The sequence below is a fragment of the Myotis myotis genome, unplaced genomic scaffold, assembly GCF_014108235.1.
Source record: "Myotis myotis isolate mMyoMyo1 unplaced genomic scaffold, mMyoMyo1.p scaffold_m19_p_3, whole genome shotgun sequence".
In the NCBI taxonomy this organism is placed as follows: domain Eukaryota; kingdom Metazoa; phylum Chordata; class Mammalia; order Chiroptera; family Vespertilionidae; genus Myotis; species Myotis myotis.
In genome coordinates this window covers 104,147,310-104,166,549 of record NW_023416335.1, presented here as the reverse complement: position 1 = coordinate 104,166,549, position 19,240 = coordinate 104,147,310, and the positions used below count along the sequence as shown (strand labels likewise).

At 39.6% G+C, this 19,240-nt stretch overlaps 1 protein-coding gene across 4 annotated transcripts in view; it reads right to left on the bottom strand.

The window, feature by feature from the left end:
• Positions 1-233: 233 nt before the first annotated feature.
• Positions 234-19,240, bottom strand: part of SPART (spartin) — a 67,250-nt gene continuing 48,243 nt past the window's right edge. For 3 of the 4 annotated variants that reach the window (XM_036296931.1, XM_036296930.1, XM_036296932.1), the window contains 5 exons: positions 18,175-18,369; positions 16,486-16,644; positions 16,314-16,404; positions 11,080-11,115; positions 234-2,776 (listed from right to left, as the gene is read on the bottom strand). In XM_036296931.1, the coding sequence (XP_036152824.1) occupies positions 2,503-2,776; positions 11,080-11,115; positions 16,314-16,404; positions 16,486-16,644; positions 18,175-18,369 (755 nt within the window). In that variant the 3' untranslated portion in view covers positions 234-2,502. The remainder of the gene's footprint in view (positions 2,777-11,079; positions 11,116-16,313; positions 16,405-16,485; positions 16,645-18,174; positions 18,370-19,240) is intronic. The other variant, XM_036296933.1, reaches the window with a different exon arrangement.

Sequence of the window (19,240 nt, the reverse complement as noted above, 5' to 3'; positions counted from 1 at the left end):
TTCATCTTGGGTCTCTAGCCTGCTTTCAAAATGGAACTGACACCATCGTCTCTTCTGGTTCTCAGGACTTCAGACTTGGACTGGAACAAACATATCAGCTCATCTGGCTCTTCAGCTCACTGACTGTGTATCTTTCGGATTTCTCAGCCTCCATAATTACTGGGTGTTACAGTAAATCAATGTGTGAGTGTGTGTGTGTGTATGTATGTGTACAAAAGAAACATCCAAACCTATAGATAAATTTTGAGTTTATTTGAGCCAACTGATGACAATTGCAGGAAAAAAAATCTCAATGGATTGAGAAAATGCTCTGGAGAATGGCAATTTTACTGCTTATTTAATGCATCAGAATACAAGGAGAAGACATTAAGAGGGGTTACATGAAATCCACTGGTAGTAGATTAGGGAGGCAGGAGAAAGCAAAGCAAGGAAATCGTTGGGACTGGATGAAAAGTAAAATGGAGAGAGACATACTTCTTTTACATTGGTGGGTAGATAACAATTCACATTTACAGCACATAGATGGTATTCGGGGTAGAAGATAACAATTAGGGGTTCTGTAGTCTCAGGTTATGGTGGGCAACTGTGCCCTGAGGGATCTAGAATATAGGGGATTACTCTGCCATTCCAAAGGTATGTTATCCTAGATGCAAAAAGACAATAGACAGGCTCAGTGAAGGTGAAGACTGACCTTTGTCAAGGAAGATACTTGCCTAGGACATGACTCTCCACCATGACTTGCTTTTAGTTAAGAATTTTTATGTTCAGACCATCCTTTGTGGTTACTTTCTGTCTCTGAGTTTATAATACTCACCATGTAAGCTGCTCCTGGGCTTGTCAGGTTTAGTATGTGGCCCCTTTTTCATTATATTTATATACATATATATTCTTTTGAGCTCTAATATAGAAGCTGTGCTTATCCAAATTTTGTCTAGCTGTTACTCTGAAAAGACAACCCACAATCAATTTAACAGTAATGAAGTAAAACAATCATCTAGATACCTGCTGACAAATCCAATTTTGCTGACCTCTCTGGTCTAAGGTTACTTTTTAAACTTTAAGCTCCACTATTTGTCATTCCATTTCTTAAACAAGGCAGAGACTGACTGAAAGCTATTTACCAATTCAATTTTATTTCCATTTTAACTAGTACAGAATCCTCGGCCTTAGGGAAAGACTCCACCAATTCTATGTGTTCCCAAAATACAAACCAATGAATATATTTAAGACCAAGTAATTTAGGGACAGTTTATTCAAAAAGTGCATTATTTAGACAGTTTCAAATAAAGTCTAATAAATTAAGTAGCCATTAGAGGTTTAAAAAATATTAGAATGGCTGATAGCTATAAAAACCAACAGCAATCTTTCAAAATCAATAAACAAAAATAAAATGCTATTAGATATTTACCTACATAGCTGTAGTTTATAGGTCTGTGAATATCCTGTCTTCTGCCAAAGCAGAAACTGTGATGCCCACTCACCACAGATTAAGCCTAACGTCTTCCCATTCATTACATTAATTATGAAAACATTTTCTAATAATTTATTGGCTTTTTAATATATAAAATTCCAATGACTGAATTCCAAAATAAAAATATATTTATCATCCATAAACTCAATACTGTTTATATTTGTTTTTACAAAAGTTTAGCCTTTTGGAAAAACTTAAAAGAAATAGATATGGCAAAGTGATTTCTTAAAGAATTTTTTTGTCCAATTAAGCTGATTAATAATCACTGCAAATTTTAATGCAATACTAATCATACCCCAAAATTTCCCAGGTTCTTACTAGGTCAATACAAGTTGAAATCCAGAAGACTTATTAATCTATCTGTATTCATTTTAAGTCTAAAAGACCATCTCATTTCCTAATGAAGAGTAAGCTACTAAATAATTTCATAAACCTTATTTTGTTTTTCATTGGTCTATTCCCTATTTTGAAAAAGTCTTTTTAAATGTTATCTGAGAATTATTTTAGTTTAGAAATATAGTTTTTGTTTAGCTTATATACTGGAAATACTGACAAATACCTAAAAAAAATACACAATTAGTGCAAAAAGAGAAAACAATATTTTAAGTCATTCCTTCCCAGTACAAATAAAATTAAGGTTACTATACTAAATGCCAAATTTTATGTAAGTATATAATAATATCCTACTTTGCTTTCTGAAAGATAGAAAATACAGAAACAGTTTAACATTAGGTTTAATGAGGGCACATGTATTATTAGTTTTAACTGCAAAAATATGTTAGCCACATTTAGAAAAAAATAAACTATAAGTATAATAGAATATAACTATATTTCTAAAGGCCAGATGAAAGAATACCAATTATTTTCTTTATAAGTAGAATACATGCCATAAAACTTATTAAACACTCACTCTGTAGAAATGAATACATTTAAAAACTACTGGTTAATCCATGGGGAATTTCACATTTGCCTATCAACACAATTGCATTCATCTTGTAAGGCTTTGGTATAGGTGAATCATAGCATATCCATCATTTATCTTTCTTCTTTGCTTCATTCTTCTCCAGTTCCTCTGTCTGGTCATCCTTCTCCCCCTTCATGTTTACATTTGCTCCCCCTGCTTGATTTCCCCCCTTTGAAATATCAACTATTTTATAGTCCTCAAGGATTGTATGTCCAGTTTGTTTAGCAGTTTTCTTTACCATCGCTTTGATGCCAATGTTGTCAATATTATAGGCAGTTACACCAACATTGATGGCAGAATCTACTGCATCATGTGTAGCTTCTCCTGCAGTATGTCCATATCTTTAAAAGAAAGATTAGAGAAAGTACAATGAAATTATAAATATAAATTAAAGTCTTCTGAATAGTCACACAATTAGCATGTTATCCCTGAAAGCAAAATCAAAGGTTAGGTTTCAACTTAATAACTTAAAACATAGGAAAGAATAAAATCACACTGTACTAAGGCTGTATTTTCTCCTTTAGCAAAAATTGTGCATGAAAACAAATTCTAGGTTAGCTGAAATTAATGTAATATTGTTTATGCCCTAGCTGGTTTGCCTGAGTGGATAGAACGTTGGTCTGAAGGGTCCCAGGTTCTATTCTGGTCAAGGGCACATGCCCGGGTTGCGGGCTCCATCCCCAGTGGAGGAGCGTGCAGGAGGCAGCCAATCAATGATTCTCATCATTGATGTTTCTCTCTCTCCCTTCCTCTCTGATATCAATAAAAAAATTTTTAAAAAGATTTTTAAAAAAGATTGTTTATGTTGAAGAATAAAATCTCTATATATAAAAGGCTAAATGCCCGTCTGACCAGTAGTTATGACGTGCACTAACCACCAGGGGACACACGCTCAATGCAGGAGCTGCCATGACGCACTCTGAACATTTAAAAATAAACGGCACCATGGACCTGGTGCCGACAAACCAACACTGGGCTTCCCTCAAGTGGGACACAGGCCCCGCCACCACCCCAGAGCGACACCCCACCAAATCGCAGCCAATGCTGCCAAGACCCCATGGTGCAAAATGCAGCCCATGGACTAGCCCAGCGTGGAAATGGTCGCTGTGGGTACCGGGTAATGACATCACGTAGCAATGCCTGGCTTCCTCTCCCTAGCAACTAGCCTCCTTGGGGTTCCTTCAGCCCAGAAACCCTACTTGCTTTATAGCCAGGTGCAAACATTTTACAGTTTAACCAAATGTCTGTGAAGCGTTTTCACGTGCCTCATTGCATTTGAACTTCACAGAAGTCCTGGAGTAGGTAGATAGGAGACTCAGTCCTATTTTCTTTTCATTAGCCGGAAAACGGAGATTTAGAAAGTTTAGAAAGTTGACCTGACTGAAAAGAAGAAATGGTGGAACTTGAAAATGACTTCAGGTTTTCTCACTGTGTAAAATATAGTCAAACACTGCTACAGTTAAATATTTTACCCTTTGTTCTCCCTGCATGATTTACTATAATCTGTTTCATGTTGATATTTACTGCTGTGTTGCTGACAATTACCTGAAAGAGAAGTTGGGGTGCTTCACTGGGCTGGAAAAAGTTTAGCTAAATCAGAAAGCAGGTCTAATTAAGCAAGTTTATTCTATATATATAAAAGGCCAAGTTGACTTGCGCATGCGCGATACATATAAAACTCTCGCTGGCGCCAATCGCACACATGTGTTTCGATGTGTCATTGTTGATTGTGAATTTGGTGACACTTCTATTATAGAGAAAGGACGAATAGCAATATTTAAATATTTCTACTAATTAATTTTCTTTCAATGTGCACAAATCTGTGCACCGGGACACTACTCTACACTAATAAAAGAGAAACATACAAATTGGTGTCACTCTGCTATGCCCACCAGCCATTCAGGATGAGTATGCAAATTAACCCAACAAAGATGGTGGTTAATTTGCATATGCAGGCATGGAGCAAAGACTGAAGACTGAAGACTTGGCTTCTCCGCTGCAGCCGGAGCAAAGAAGCCAAGCCTCGCTGCTACGGCCTGAGCGGAGAAGCCACGCCTCGCCGCTGCGGCCAGACCAAAGGCCTGGGTCCCAGGTGCCGGAGGAAAACTGGTGCTGGCAGCCAGGGGAAGGAAGGCCTATTGCACGAATCTTCGTGCAACGGGCCTCTAGTATGAATTATAATAAAGACTGTTCATTAGTCATGATTTCCTTTTTTTTTTTTTTAATCTGTCCCTTCTGGAAATATAAGAGAATTTCCACTGAAGCAACTGCAGGACATAAAGACTCTGGAGTCATGATAAATGTTTTGAGTTCTACCTTAACTAGATTGGTTAAGACATTTATTTATTTTTAATTGATTTCAGAGAGAGGGATAGAAACATCAATGATCAGAATCATTGATTGGCTGCCTCCTGCACGTCCCCTACTAGTGATTGAGGTGGCAACCCAGGCATGTGCCCTAAACGGTAATTGAACCATGACCTCCTGGTTTGTGGGTCAATGCTCAACCACTGAGCCACACCAGTCTGGCAAAACTGGTTAAGTCTTTTAAACTATCAGAATCTGAGTTTGTCTTTTTTTATATTTTTTTAATTTTAATTTTTTATTTCTTAAAGTATTACAAAGAGTATTACACGTCTCCTTCCCCCCCCCCCCCCTTGACATTCCCCCGGCCTCCCCCACCCCCCAGGGTCTTGTGTCCATTGGTTATTCTCATATGCATGCATATAAGTCCTTCGGTTGATCTCCTACCTGCCCCCCCCCAACCCTTCTTAGGCTTCCCACTGTAGTTTGACAGTCTGCTCAATGCTGCTCTGCCTCTGTATCCATTTTTGTTCATCAGTCTATAATGGTCCTTATTATCCATAAATGAGTGAGTTCATGTGGTATTTTTCTCAGCTTCCCAGGGGCCGTCTCGGTCTCACAGGGGCCGTCCCAGCCTCACCGGGACCGTCTCGGCCTCACCGGGGCCGATTCAACCTCACCAGGGACGTCTCAGCCTCACCGGGGCCATCTCGGCCTCACGGGAGCCGTCCCGATCTCATGGGGGCCGTCTCGGCCTCACGGGGGCCATCTCAGCAACACGAAGTTTGGCATTCTGTCCTTTGTTGGGCAGCTCCTTGCTGGACAAAATCTCCGGGCGTTCCTGGTGGCTGAATATCTGGTATGCTTGCTTGGATTTCGTTTTCTACCAAGTGCACAGACTGCCTGTCTGCCGTCTCCCAGTGTCCCATGTGAGACTGGATCTGGTGGACCTGCCTGTGCGTTTGCTGGTACAGCGGTTCCACGTCGCCGGCCCAGTGGGTCTGGCTCCGGCTTCCTCCGAACCTGATTCTGCTTCTTGAGTGTGTCCCTTATGTATGCGAGGAGTTGAAATCTGAATTCTGCTGGGCTGGGCTGCAAAAGCACCGGTGGTTCCCTTTGTGCCACTGGCACAGCTTGGGTAGGGATGTAAATTGAGTAGGGCGGGGTCCCCGGGAATCACCAGGGCGGAGCAAGGGGCAATGGTGTCTCCGCGACTCCTTGCCTCTCCGTGACTCCGCATCTCACGTCCCCAAGTGCCGGCGAGCAGCTCTGCGAGACAGCCACTCTCGCTCTCTGGCCCGTTGCAAGGCCATCCCGCCTCTCCCCGTAGGGGTCTGGGACCTCAGGATCCCGCACCAAACAAGCTCAGTGGATTTGAGAGTCTGAAGCCCCTTCCGATGGAAAAAAACCGTGTATCCAGTTGCAGCCCACCTGGCGCATGACTCCGCACCTCTGTTCTTGGCAAATCACCAGGGCGGAGCAAAGGGCAATGGCGTCTCCGCGACTCCTCGCCTCTCCGGGACTCCACATCCCCGCTCAGGCATCCCTGAGCGCTGTCGGGCAGCTCCTCAAGACAGCCGCTCTCGCTCTCCGGCCCATTGCAAAGCCGTCCCACCTCTCCCTGTAGGGGTCTGGGACCTCAGAATCCCGCCCCAAACAAGCTCAGTGGACTCGAGAGTCTGCAGCCCCTTCCGATTGAAAAAAACCGCGCATCCAGTTGCAGCCCGCCTGTCGCGCGACTCCATACCTCCGTTCTTGGAGCCTCTGCACAACCTACTCAGTCTCAATGCTCTTCTTTCTTTCCTTCCAGTTGTAGAGCTTCCACTGGGCCAGCTTTCTCATGGTTCTGAATGATAGCTGTTTGTCTTATAGTTGGTAGTCTCGATGTTGTTGTGGGTGGCAGCACGAACAGGTCTGTACCTTACGTCGCCATCTTGGTTCTCCCTGAGTTTGTCTTTAACCAGAGATTCAACAATACTGTCTCTCCCTCACTCCACTCCACTGCGACTCACTGGCCTTTCTGCTGTTCTTTCAATCTACCAAGCACACATGTGCCACCTTAGGACTTATGTACTGGCTGGTATTTGCTGAGCCTACACTCATCCCAGGTATTCAGCATGGCTAATGGCCGCACCTTCAAGTCAGCTATTATCTTCTCAGTATCAATTTTAAACGTATTTAAAAATCACCTTATCCCACATGCCCCACCCCACTGCCAGCCAATCACCCCCTTAGACTGCTCTTTGTTCTTTTATAACTTAGCATCTGCTACATATTATAGAACTTACTTATGCCCATCGTTTTTGTTTTGCTTATTATCTTACTAGAGTATAAACCCCACTAAAAAAGAGACTCTGCTTTTTTCATTAATGTATCCTAAGTACTTAGCATCTGACATTCAATATTTGTTGAATGAATGCAATGAGCACTTCCTGCCCTACCCATATCATAGAGTTTCTTGAGTATTAAATGTATAGCAAAGTGCTTGGGAAATTATAAAGCACTACTATACAAATGTAGTTATTACTGCAATAATGAGTATCTGTTAAAACCATTTCTATGAGAAAATATTATGAGATCCTATACAAAGATACGAAAACTTACCCTGTTTTGTTTTACCATTTACCTTTTTTAAATACCAGACTCTTAAAGCCTTTCTTATTTATGCGTTTCCCCAACTAAAGGATTGGTTAAACAAGAAATAACAATAAAAAGGCAAAATTATGTAATTTTCTCCACAACACACTGAAGTGCTTTGTGACCTGCATCTGGACATTTTATACTAACGCCAGATCTGTCCTTTGAACTAACAAATCCTCTATTACTATTAGCCTGGCCTAGAACAGGTGCTTTGTGATCCTACTGGCTTGTTCATGCTTGTTTCAACCTCAGGTCTAGAAAAGTGAAGTAATCTATGGTCCTGAATGATTTTATTTTGTCCTTTGCCTAATGTTAACTTTAGCAGAACCTATGATCTGTCAAACTTTACATCTATAACAGTCTTGATTAGGGCTTTCTCCCTAGATACCGGACTACAGAAAAGCTTCTTGAAATGCTTTCTGCCAGTCCCTATTGCTTTGCAACCCCAGAGTATTCCACAGGATTTGCTGATGTTGCAGAACACATGAGCATTCTCATTGTCAACCAAGCCCCAGTCACAATACTAACATCACATGGCAATGACTAAGGCTGAATGAGAACAAAGGGGCAGTGGCAGTTTTAGCAATAGAAGAGTGACCACAACAACTCTTGGTTAAGCAGCTTTCTCTTATGGCAGATCTCTCCATGACTGTGAGCTACAATGAAGTGACATGGTAACTTAAACCTTCACTTTTGAATATTTGGAATGTTCCCTATTCTATCCAATTAGTTTAACACCTCTAAATTCCTGTTAATTTGGAAAAAAGTGCCAAACTAAGAGTCAGAAAACTAGATTCTAATAACAACTAACCATATGACCTTAGTTAAGTCTTGACCTTTATACACTTCATAAATTTCATCTTCTTTATCTCATAAATGGGATTTGTACTTTAAAATTTCCATAGTACTAAATATTTAATTATTTTTAAAGGCCTTGTAAAGTAGCTCAGCAGTTATGTTTTTGTTTTTTTTTTAAATACATCCTCACCTATCACCTCTGTTTCCCAATAAGCCTTAGAACCAGTATTGCTGGCAGGTATCTATTCTTCTCTTTCTTGATAAATAACTTTTCAATGCTTTTCTTCATTTAGATTCAAACGACAATGCTAAAAACTCCTAGAAAGCCTATCTCTAACAAAAAGATAAAGCTTATTTTTGAAATGTTACTTTTTAAAAAGTTAATTTTAATTAGCGCTTTTAAAATAGATTTTATATATGGATTATCCGTACCATACCAACTGAAGAACAATAAAAAATGAATATAAAATATGCTCTAAATAAGTCAATGGGATTCAATTTATAACTTGAGATTTTTCTGACCTTTTCCCAGTGCATTCAGTAATGTCTACAGAGAGCACATTGGCAGTAATTGTAAATTTCACTAATTATAACAAAATTTCAGTCATACAAACTTCAAAATTATTCTCAGAAATATTAACAACCTCAAATAATTAAAAAAGAAATAGCTTCTTACTAGGCTATTCACCAAACAGACTAATGGCAGGTGGGTTGTGGCCAATTTATGAAGAACCTTGTAGGTGAAGCTGAAGAATTTAAACTTTATCTTGAAATCAGTGGGAATGGCATGCAAACTTAGGTTTTAAAAAAATATAACTCAGGTTACATTGTGAATTGTAAGGATTTAAGGGAAAGGAAACAAGCTGTGAACTGGATGAGATATATTCTAAGGTACTGATAATGAGACTGGAGAAAAAGGGATGAATACAAAAAACAACAACAAAAAGGTTCTGGTGACTGAATGGCTGTAGTGGTTATTTAGTTAGGACATATAAGCCTGAAGATTAAGAGAAAAGTTAATAAGGAACAGAATTTAGAGTTGCTGGCATATAGGTGGTAACTACAGTCATATGTATAGATGATATTCAGGAAAAGTATAAAGGATAGAGCATAAAGTAAACCTTAGAACCCATACTTAATGAATGAGTGTGGAAGACAACGACGCTGAGAAGTAGTTTGATAAGACAAAATTGAAAGGTGAGTGACATGAGAATATACTGTTAGGAGATTTGTAAACACCAATCTTAGAAAGCATTAAATGGAGAAAATCAATCAGGAGGACAGGTTATAGTAAGCATGTGATTATCTTATCCATGAAAAGTTGTGAGGGGGAAATCTAAGACGTAAAAAAGACATGTCTTTCAAATCTACAGATAACACAAAATGAAGGTTAATATGACAGACACACATCAAAATCTGAAGCCAAAATGAAGAACAGACTTAATAAGGAGTCAAAATTAACAAAGTGGAATTAAGCAAGTGTAAATATGAAGTTCTTAATTTTAAGTACAAATATCAAGCGTCCAAAAAAAAAGATGAAGATTTAGATTTTAAATAAAAGGATCATTTAAAAAAAATATCAACTTTGATATGGGTCAATAAATAGCTACTAAAAACATATATTCTTTGTCTTGTGTGCTTCATTTATCAAATGCCAAATATGACCAAAACAAGGGTGGCAAATCCAACTGTATTCAATCTGGAATATTAGATTCAATTCTGGGTTCCATATTTTGAAAAGAATGCTCATGAATAATACTGTGTATGAAATTATTAAAGGAACTGAGAGTATTTAGAAAACAAGAAAAAATAAGTGAAGGATATAATGCCGGTGTTTATATATTTGTATAGTTACCAATAGGAAAGAGAAGACTGCTCCTATGTAACTCCTGAGTATATATTATACTAGAGGCCTGGTACATGAATTCATGTATGGGTGGGGCCCCTCTAGGTGGCCTGCAGGGATCGGGCCAAAACCCACAGTCCAACGCTGCCTACAGCTCCCTACTTGCCGCTCCCACTCATCCCAGTCCCACTGAGCCTGCTGCAGGCTCGCACCCAATCAGTCCCAATCGGGAGAGGCTTGTGGTGCCCCAGCTGCGTGAGCCCTGTGCTGGCACCCTCACGAGGGGAGTGGCCCATGGGATCAGGCTGAAACCGGAGTTCCGACATCCCCTGAAGGGTCCCGGATTGCGAGAGGGCGCAGGCCAGGACTAGGCTCCCCACCAGTGCACAGTCAGGCCGGGGAGGGACCGTGAGAGGGCTCGAAGACATGTCTGCCCCATCTTGCTCAGTCCTGATTGGCCGGACCCCAGCAGCAAGCTAACCTATCGGTTGGAGTGTCTACCCCCTGGTGGTCAGTGCTCATCATAGCGACTGGTCGACCAGTCAACTGTCTGCCCCCTGGTGGTCAGTGCATGTTATAGTGAGCAGCTGAGCGGCCTTAGCATATCATTAGCATATTACACTTTGATTGGTTGAACAGTCAACCAGTCACCATAAGACCGGACACTTAGCATATCAGGCTTTTATTATATAGGATACAACTAGTTTTGGATAATATGGCATCTGCCAAAAGAGTTACCCGCAAGAGATTTATATTTGCACCTTTACCAAGTGCAAATTTAAGGGGAATTTTAATTAAAATTCACTAAACTAACAAAACATTATACCTTAAAAGAGTAATAAATTCCTTACAGTAAAATATTTTTGCTAAGCTAATTCTTCACAAATGTGTGTTCTACGACAAAATATATACCTTACTTAAATTATTTTCCTCTAAACAATTTAAAGTGGGGGAAAAGGTGCTAACGTGAATTCAGAAGCTATGTAGAACAGTGATGAATTATGTATTAGATACTATACTGAAATTAAGTATAGCAGTTTTGAAATTACTTATTACTTTTCATTGTTCCTGCAGGTCTTCAGGTTCCTAAATCTAAAATAAGACAAAAGTATTAATGTAATTGACAAAAATAAATAATCTTAATAGTTCTTATACATTTACCTACAAATTGTAAGAGTATAATTAACTATATAGATCCTCAGGTAAACAAACCATTCATAATCAATGAACATGGTCCTGAATCATAATCAAAAGCATAAAAGACAGAAAATATACTTCTCTTAACACAATCTACTTCTAAATGTGTCTAAACAAAATAGATAATCCTCTGTATTGGCTTATACCACCAAAAATCAGATTAAGAAAATTAATATAAGACATTTGTTTTTCTTATAAGTATAAGGAATAGAATTAAGGAAAATTTAAAATAATTACTGGGAGCCCTGACTGGTTTGGCTCAGTGGATAGAGTATTGGCCTGCAGAATGGAGGGTCCCAGGTTCGGTTCCAGTCAAGGGCATGTACCTTGGTTGCGGGCACATCCCCAGTAGGAGGTGTGCATGAAGCAGCTGATCGATGTTTCTCTCTCATCGATGTTTCTAACTCTCTATCTCTCTCCCTTCCTCTCTGTAAAAAAAATCAATAAAATATATTTTAAAAAAAATAATTACTGGGAGAGTAATTTATCATAGGTAATAGAATACAAAGTTTCTTTTTTATACTATTATCAGTTGGATTAGAGTACAAAAACACAGATGCTCACTCTATCAAATACTTTTTCATAGTGTAAATAAATGAAAATTCATAAATGTAAATAAATTACATTTACATTCATACATGTTAATAAATATCAATTTACATAAATAAATGAGAACAGAATTAAATGAGAGAACAATTGGCTCTTCCAATTCTTCAGTGATAAATACCTGATTTAATATTTGCAGTTTCTTCGCTTAAAAGAAAATTTCACCCATACAGCGTGGCTCAGTGATTGAGCATTAATTTATGAACCAGGAGGTCTTGGTTCAATTCCTAGTTCAATATACCTGGGTTGTGGGCTTGATCCCCAGTGTGGGGCATGCAGGAGGCAGTTGATCATTGGTTCTCTCTCATTATTGATGTTTCTCTCTCTGCCATCTCCCTTCCTCTCTGAAATCAGTAAAAATATATTTAAAAAAAACAAATGCCTACTTTTGGGCCAGATTATTGAGTGATAAAACAGTATTTCTTGGATAAAACTCTTTATTCCCCACTTCCCCTCCCATCTTTCCAAGTTTCTATTTAAATCACTACTCTGGTTTATCTTCAGATCGTATAAATCTTTCACCTTTTACTGCTAAGATTAAAGTACCCTTATAGTTAAAAATAAAAACTTATCTAACTATATGCCTACTTGCCTACTTTTTTTCACTCCATGAATCTTTGGAAGAAAAGGATAAAAAGAATAGCAATACACACCATAACAGAAATAAATTAGTTCAGAACCACTGCTAAGTATGCTATTCATCGTATTAAATTCTCCTCACTTAAGGACCAAAAATACAAAATCTATATCAAAACCTATACTTCCTTAGTTATGCGAACCCCAAAGCTTTAAGAAGGCTCTACTTAATGGTACTTAGGTAAGCATTTTTTTCTATTAAACTAGGAAATGGACAAAGCCAATAAAGTACTTCCTACTTTCTAATATCTTTCTAATATCTGACTGCCTAAATATCTGTGCTAACAAATGACACTGTTAATTCTATGCCGGAAGCCGGTCCATCCTTGCTGCTTGACACAGTCGCTGCAGGAAAGAAACATCTGCACAGCATATGTTTCAAGGGACCTGGCGTATATAGCATACTGTTCTTAATATGTTTGCTCCCCTTAGCGCTGTGTGTTTTAACCAAGGTCACCTCTCCGAGAAAGGTTGTTTCCCCAGGTAGGAATTTTTCCCTGAAGTCAGGGAGGGGATGCCTCTCCTAGAAAGGTTGTTTTCCCAGGTAGGAATTTTTCCCTGAAGTCAGGGAGGGGATGAAACTCCTTAACTAAGTGCCAGGCGGGTAGTTAATCACTACAAACAATCATGCTTAAGCTACATAATCTTTACTCCCTGGAATGGAGATAAGAAACGCCTTAACCTTTGTAATAGAAATTGACAGGATTAAAATCAACTGGGATAAATACGGATATAACAAGACAATAAACAGCAGCAGAACTTCGCTGGAGATCCAGACCAGAACTTGGCTGGAGATCCTGGCTGGAGATCCTGGCTAGGCTGCTGATCAACTGAACACTGTCTCCGTGTCCTTCCTTCTTCGCCGACTCCGTCTACGCCTTTGGGAACCCCTGGACCTGCTGGGGTTGGACCCCGGCAATCCTATATAATAAAAGGCTAATATGTAAATTGTCCCCTCCACCTTGAGTTCAACCTGAAGTTCAACCAGGAGTTTGACCAGGGGGTGGGGACAGCCCACCAACTCCCCGTGACCCCTCCCCAATTCGGGGTGGGGTCAGCCAGCCAACTGCCCATGGCCCCTCCCCCCAGCTGGCCCAGCCCGATCAATCCTGATCAGGGTGGGCTGGCCAGATGCCACTTGTGCACAAATACGTTCCCTGGGCCTCTAGTCTAAAAATAATTCACTTTGGGCCTAAAAGAACTTCTGACCTTCTCATGCTCTTGCAACCAAAGAAGAAACTATTTTCTAATTATAGCTGATCCATCAAAGTAACCTCAGAGGCACAACACAAAGAGTATTAGTCAAAAGTCAATGCTAAGAGTAGCAAGAAGTGAGCAGGGAAACTTGGGTTTTACATTTCCATCTAAAGATTCTCTGATCTGCTCTGTATTTTCTTATCTAATCTTTTGATAAAATTGACAGTCCAAGATGATGTGCCAACTTGCTTTATTTCAAAGGTATGCATGTCTCAGAATGAACAAATCAAATCAAGTTAGGAAATTAAGTTAGTATTTCCTAAGCCAGTGGTAATGTACTGTGGTGGGAAGGAATCTAAATACATGCTAGGCATCCTAGCCAGTTTGGGTCAGTGGATAGAGCATCGGTCTGCAGACTGAAGGGTCATGAGTTCGATTCCATTCAAGGGCATGTACCTTGGTTGCAGGCTCGATCCCCCAGCCATGTGTGGGAGGCAACCATCAATGTGTCTGTCACATTGATGTTTCTCTTTCCCTCCCCCTCCCTTCCACTCTCTCTAAAAATCAATGGAAAAATGTCCTCAGGTAAGGATTAACAAACAAGCAAAAATATATATAAATAAACAAAAATAAATACATGCTAGGCAGTGGTGAAAAATAATTCTAAATACTAAACTTACACAGAAGTCCCACCAAGGAAAATGGTACCCTCATACCATTCTCTGACACTGCATGACAAAGGTCACCCGACTTATATCCCAGCTCTACTACTTACTGGGGGTATAATTTTTAACAAGGTATTTAACATCTCTATGCTTTGGTTTCCTCATCTGTGAAATGGAGATAATAGCATGAAAGATTAAATAATACAGTACACATGAAAAGCACTAAGCACAATGTCTGTTACAAAAGTATGAATTCGAATGTTGTCAGTGAGTAGATAATTAACACAAGTAGCTAAGAGTTGAGAACACCATTATTACTTTTTTCTTTAAAAAACATTCAATATTAAGATCTAAACTAATTCAAAACTAAGAAAGCAACTGAGGTCCTTTATACTAGATTAAATTTTTAGAAGTTGATTCTTCTAGTACTTATAAAAACAGAATAAAGAGGCAAAATCAGAAGATCCTGTTTTAAGTCTCATCTTTAATAACAGCACTAATCAGATGAGCTTGGGCAAATCATTAACTTCTCTGTCCATTCATCCTATATAATAAAAGGCTAATATGCAAATAGACCAAACAACCAAACAACCGGTCGCTATGATGTGCACTGACCACCAGAGGGCGCGCGCATGGAACATGGAGTGCATTGGCAGCAAGCAGCAGAGCGGGGAACATGGTGGGCATTGGCCGCGGTGGGATGATGGAGCAGGTGAGCGGGGGCACCAGGCTAAGGCAGGGCGCCGGTCGCTGTTATCGGGGCAAGCCTCTGGTGGTTACTAAAAATTCTTTGCTCCCATGCACCACGGTCCTGCCCGGTGCTTGCACCTGCTGCCAGCGTCGGCCCCGCTGGCACCCGCTGCCGGCACTGGAGCCGCCACTTGTACCCACTGACAGCGCCCGGCACCAGCCCTGATCGCTCAGCACCGTCAGTGGGTGCAAGAGGTGGCTGTTGGTCCCGATCGCCCCTCATGGCTTCTCCACCTCCTCTGACTCCTGAGGGGTGATCGGGGCCGGCAGCCGCCTCTCACACCCGCTGTAGGCGCTGGCCCCGCTTGCACCCACTGCTGGTGCTGGCCCCAATTGCTCCGTGCCATCAGTGGGTGCAAGCGGAGCCAGTACCATTAGCGCGTGGGAGCGGCAGTGGCGAAAGCAGGGCTGCTAGCAGACAGGGGACCAGGGGCCACAACGGGAGGGGCTCCACGGGGGCATGGAGGATGGGCCAAAACCTGCCCATGCCCACCGCAGCCTTGCAACCCACAGTTCCTTTCAAGGTGCACAAATTTGTGCACTGGGTCCCTAGTTAATATATGTAATAGAAGACATACAATCTGTCCATTCCAATACAAATGTATAGTGGTAGATTCAAATAAGATATACATAAAGAGCTAATATTTACAAGACACGATAGCTTAATTATAATTCAATTTTCCTATCAAAACTACAGACAAACATCACCCATCAAGAACATGAAGTTAATAAGGTATACAAAAACTCCAGGCTTTATAAAAATAATCTATTCTTTTGCATTAATGATGAAAAGCTATTTATAACAATTAGTAATGTAAGGCAAAAATCACAGTAATTCTATTATTTGCTAAAAATATTCTTCTCCTTAAGAAAAATAACAAGTAAAAAAAAGGTCTCAGATACTTAATAAAGATAACTACATAATCATTTTAACTGTGCTGGATTTTACAAATGCTGTAAGAGATTTAATCATTAAAATTTGGCCTGGTAGGTCAGTGCTCAGTAGTTGAGCATTGACCTAGAAACAGGAGATCCCAATTTGATTCCTGCTCAGGTCATATGTCTGGGTTATGGGCTCAATCCTCAGGTGTGGGACATGCAGATAGCAGCCAATCAATCATGCTCTCTCATCACTGATGTTTATATATTTCTCTCTCCCTCTTCCTTCCTCTCTGAAATCAGTAAGAAATACTAAAAAAAATAAATAAATACAAATTAAAAATATAAAATTCAACTTACTTGTATCTGACAGTTTGTACTGTTTCTGCTGAAACATTGTTAACAATGCATTTAGCAGCACATTCCAATCCCTGCCAGACAGTTGAAAATCCTGCAAATATATTTAAAAGTAAGTAAAAGTAGCCTATAGCAAATAGACTTTCCTAGTTTAAATTTCTGGCCTTTATGTTACCTTGAACACTACTTGCTGCCACGACCATAGCACCATCCAGGGGAGACTTCCCATTTCTGTCTTTTTTAAGTGATTCTGGAACAAGTTTGCTTCCATGCTTCTTGACATGTGGAGCTAGTTCCTTCCCAACACAATTTGCTACAGTGCAAACTCCATCAACTACATAATCATAAAAAAAAAACCCAACTTTTGAAATAATGTATTCTTCCCTTGATTTTACCACTCTACTTTAATAAAATTCTTACACAAGCATCTAAAGTTGTTTTACTGCATGTTACCATTTCTGTTTAAGGATAAGAACCAAGGCTGGCTATTTTTTAAACAAAGTCTATTGTTTGGTTTAAGGATGTGTCTTCAGAGCCTACTGATACTTTGAATCCTGCTTCAAATATATGTTCTTTTTGGCAATTAGCTTAAAAGAGAAGGATCTGTCCTAGCTGGTGTGGCTCAGTGGATAGAGCATCGGCCTGAGGACTGAAGGGTCCCAGGTTTCATTTTAGTCAAGGGCACATACCTAGGTTGCGGGCTCAATCCCCAGTGGGGGGCATGCAGGAGGCAGCCGATCAATGATTCTCTCTCATCATTGATATTTCTATCTCTCTCTCCCTTCCTCTCTAAAATCAATAAAAAAAATATATATATATATATTTTTTTTAAAAAAAAGAGAGAAGGATCTACCTTTTCTATCTGATTGCTGCAATGCAAGATGGTAGATCCACCTTTCAGGTTTTCCAGCTAAGGGTATTTGTATTTTTTCTCCATGTCCACAGATATCTCACTGAAATAGTAGTAAAGTATTTAAATCTACATAAAAGTAAACAAACCAAAATCTGATTCAAAAGAAAACTAGATAACAAAAAGACAATCTTAAAAAATTTAAAGATAATCTCTAAGAAGCTATCTATCTTAAAATACCAAACTTTAGAGTTGTCAAAGAAGGGTAGGTAGAAGCATATTGCTTGGGAAGGCTGACACCAGAATCACTAAATCAGCTTTATTCAAACAATATATCCCTTTCTCTTGACCCTCAACTACCATGCAGTGAACAGTCCTTAAAAGAATGTGTCATATTTGCCTAACCAGTGTGGCTCAGTGGTTGAGCACCAACCTATGAACCAGGAGGTCATGGTTTGATTCCTGGTCAGGGCACATGCCTGGGTTTCGGGCTCAATCCCCAGTGGGGGTTGTGCAGGAGGCAGCTGATCAATGCTTGATGCGTCTATCTCTCCCTCTCCCTTCCTCCCCGAATCAATAAAAATATATATATATTAAAAATAGAAAATAAAATCAATAAAAAATATTATTTAAAAAATGTGTCATATTCAAGGATAGTAAACACATATTCAGGACCATTCCTTTTCAAAGATACAGATGCTCTCTTCTCTAACATGATCAAAACAACCCTTTAACCAGTGTTTCTCAAACTTTTTATACGCAAGTAAAAATCACCTAGGGAGCTCATAAAAATGCAGATTCTGAATCAGTATGTCAATTTCAGAAATATTGTTAAGGCTCTGATAGGTTGATGTTGCTGGTCTATAGATTCAACTATGACTTGAAAGATGAAACTGCTTTGTTCTAATTCTTTACTCTTAAAGATAAACTAAATTGAGCATTCAGATTAACTTGAATTAAGAGATTATTTGTCATTTAACTGAAAAGAAGTAAAGCCATCTAAAATCATCTTACCCAGGAACTGACTGACTTTCGCTGCTCCTCCTGTAGCCTGCTTTGCTATATGAAGTCCCCTGGTCACAGCTGGACTAACTTCCGCCGGTTTTTCTTCTGGTTGAATCCGTTCTCGGAGTTTAGAAGCCCCTTTCTGGATTGCTTTGCCAGTAAATTCAGCACCTTTAACTAAACCCCAACTTACCCAGGAAGCACCTTTTAAAAGATAATTTTAAAATGCATAATATTATAGGGTGATTATACCTTTAAACCCTTTAATAACTAACTGATCAGCAGGAAAAAATCCAAGGAGTTCAAATATCAGATTCCAAACATGCCATAAATTTTCAAGCCAACTTTTTGCACTTACAGTTTTCTGTCTGGAATATACACATTTACTAAGTAAATTCATCTTTAATGCTTATACCACTCAATAAGAATTCTGTACCACTGTTTGCTGCCACTGCAGCTTATAGGTGTATCTGTGTACCACAATATACTATTGTTAGGGACTAATTTGGGGTAGTGGTGCCATTAAGATAGTATTTGGCTAGAAGACTCAGATATCCTTGTTCTTTTTGCCTTAGTCCAAGCACCATGTTCTCCCCATGGAGTCCTTTAGGGTAATAGACACAAAGAATGCTAACTGGAAACCAAAGAATCTATATCTCAAACACCAAGCAGAACTCTTGCTTGCTTGCTTTAGTCTAAAGGCATAAGACAGGGGGCCCTGTTGCTCCCTCAATCTTAAACCCAAACCTTTGAGTCCCAGCACTTTTTAGCTTGCAACATAAACGTAAATGACAAAGACATGAGATCACTGAAGGAATGCATGAGAAGAAAAAACCTAGAGAGAAGAAAACTGAGAGGCCTAGTTGGTGTAACTATTTCTTATGAGAGTAGGCTCTAGTCCAGGGGTGGGCAAACTTTTTGACTCGAGGGCCACAATGGGTTCTTAAACTGGACAGGAGGGCCGGAACAAAAGCATGGATGGAGTGTTTGTGTGAGCTAATATAAATTCAAAGTAAACATCATTACATAAAAGGGTACGGTATTTTTTTTTTTTAGTTTTATTTATTTCAAACGG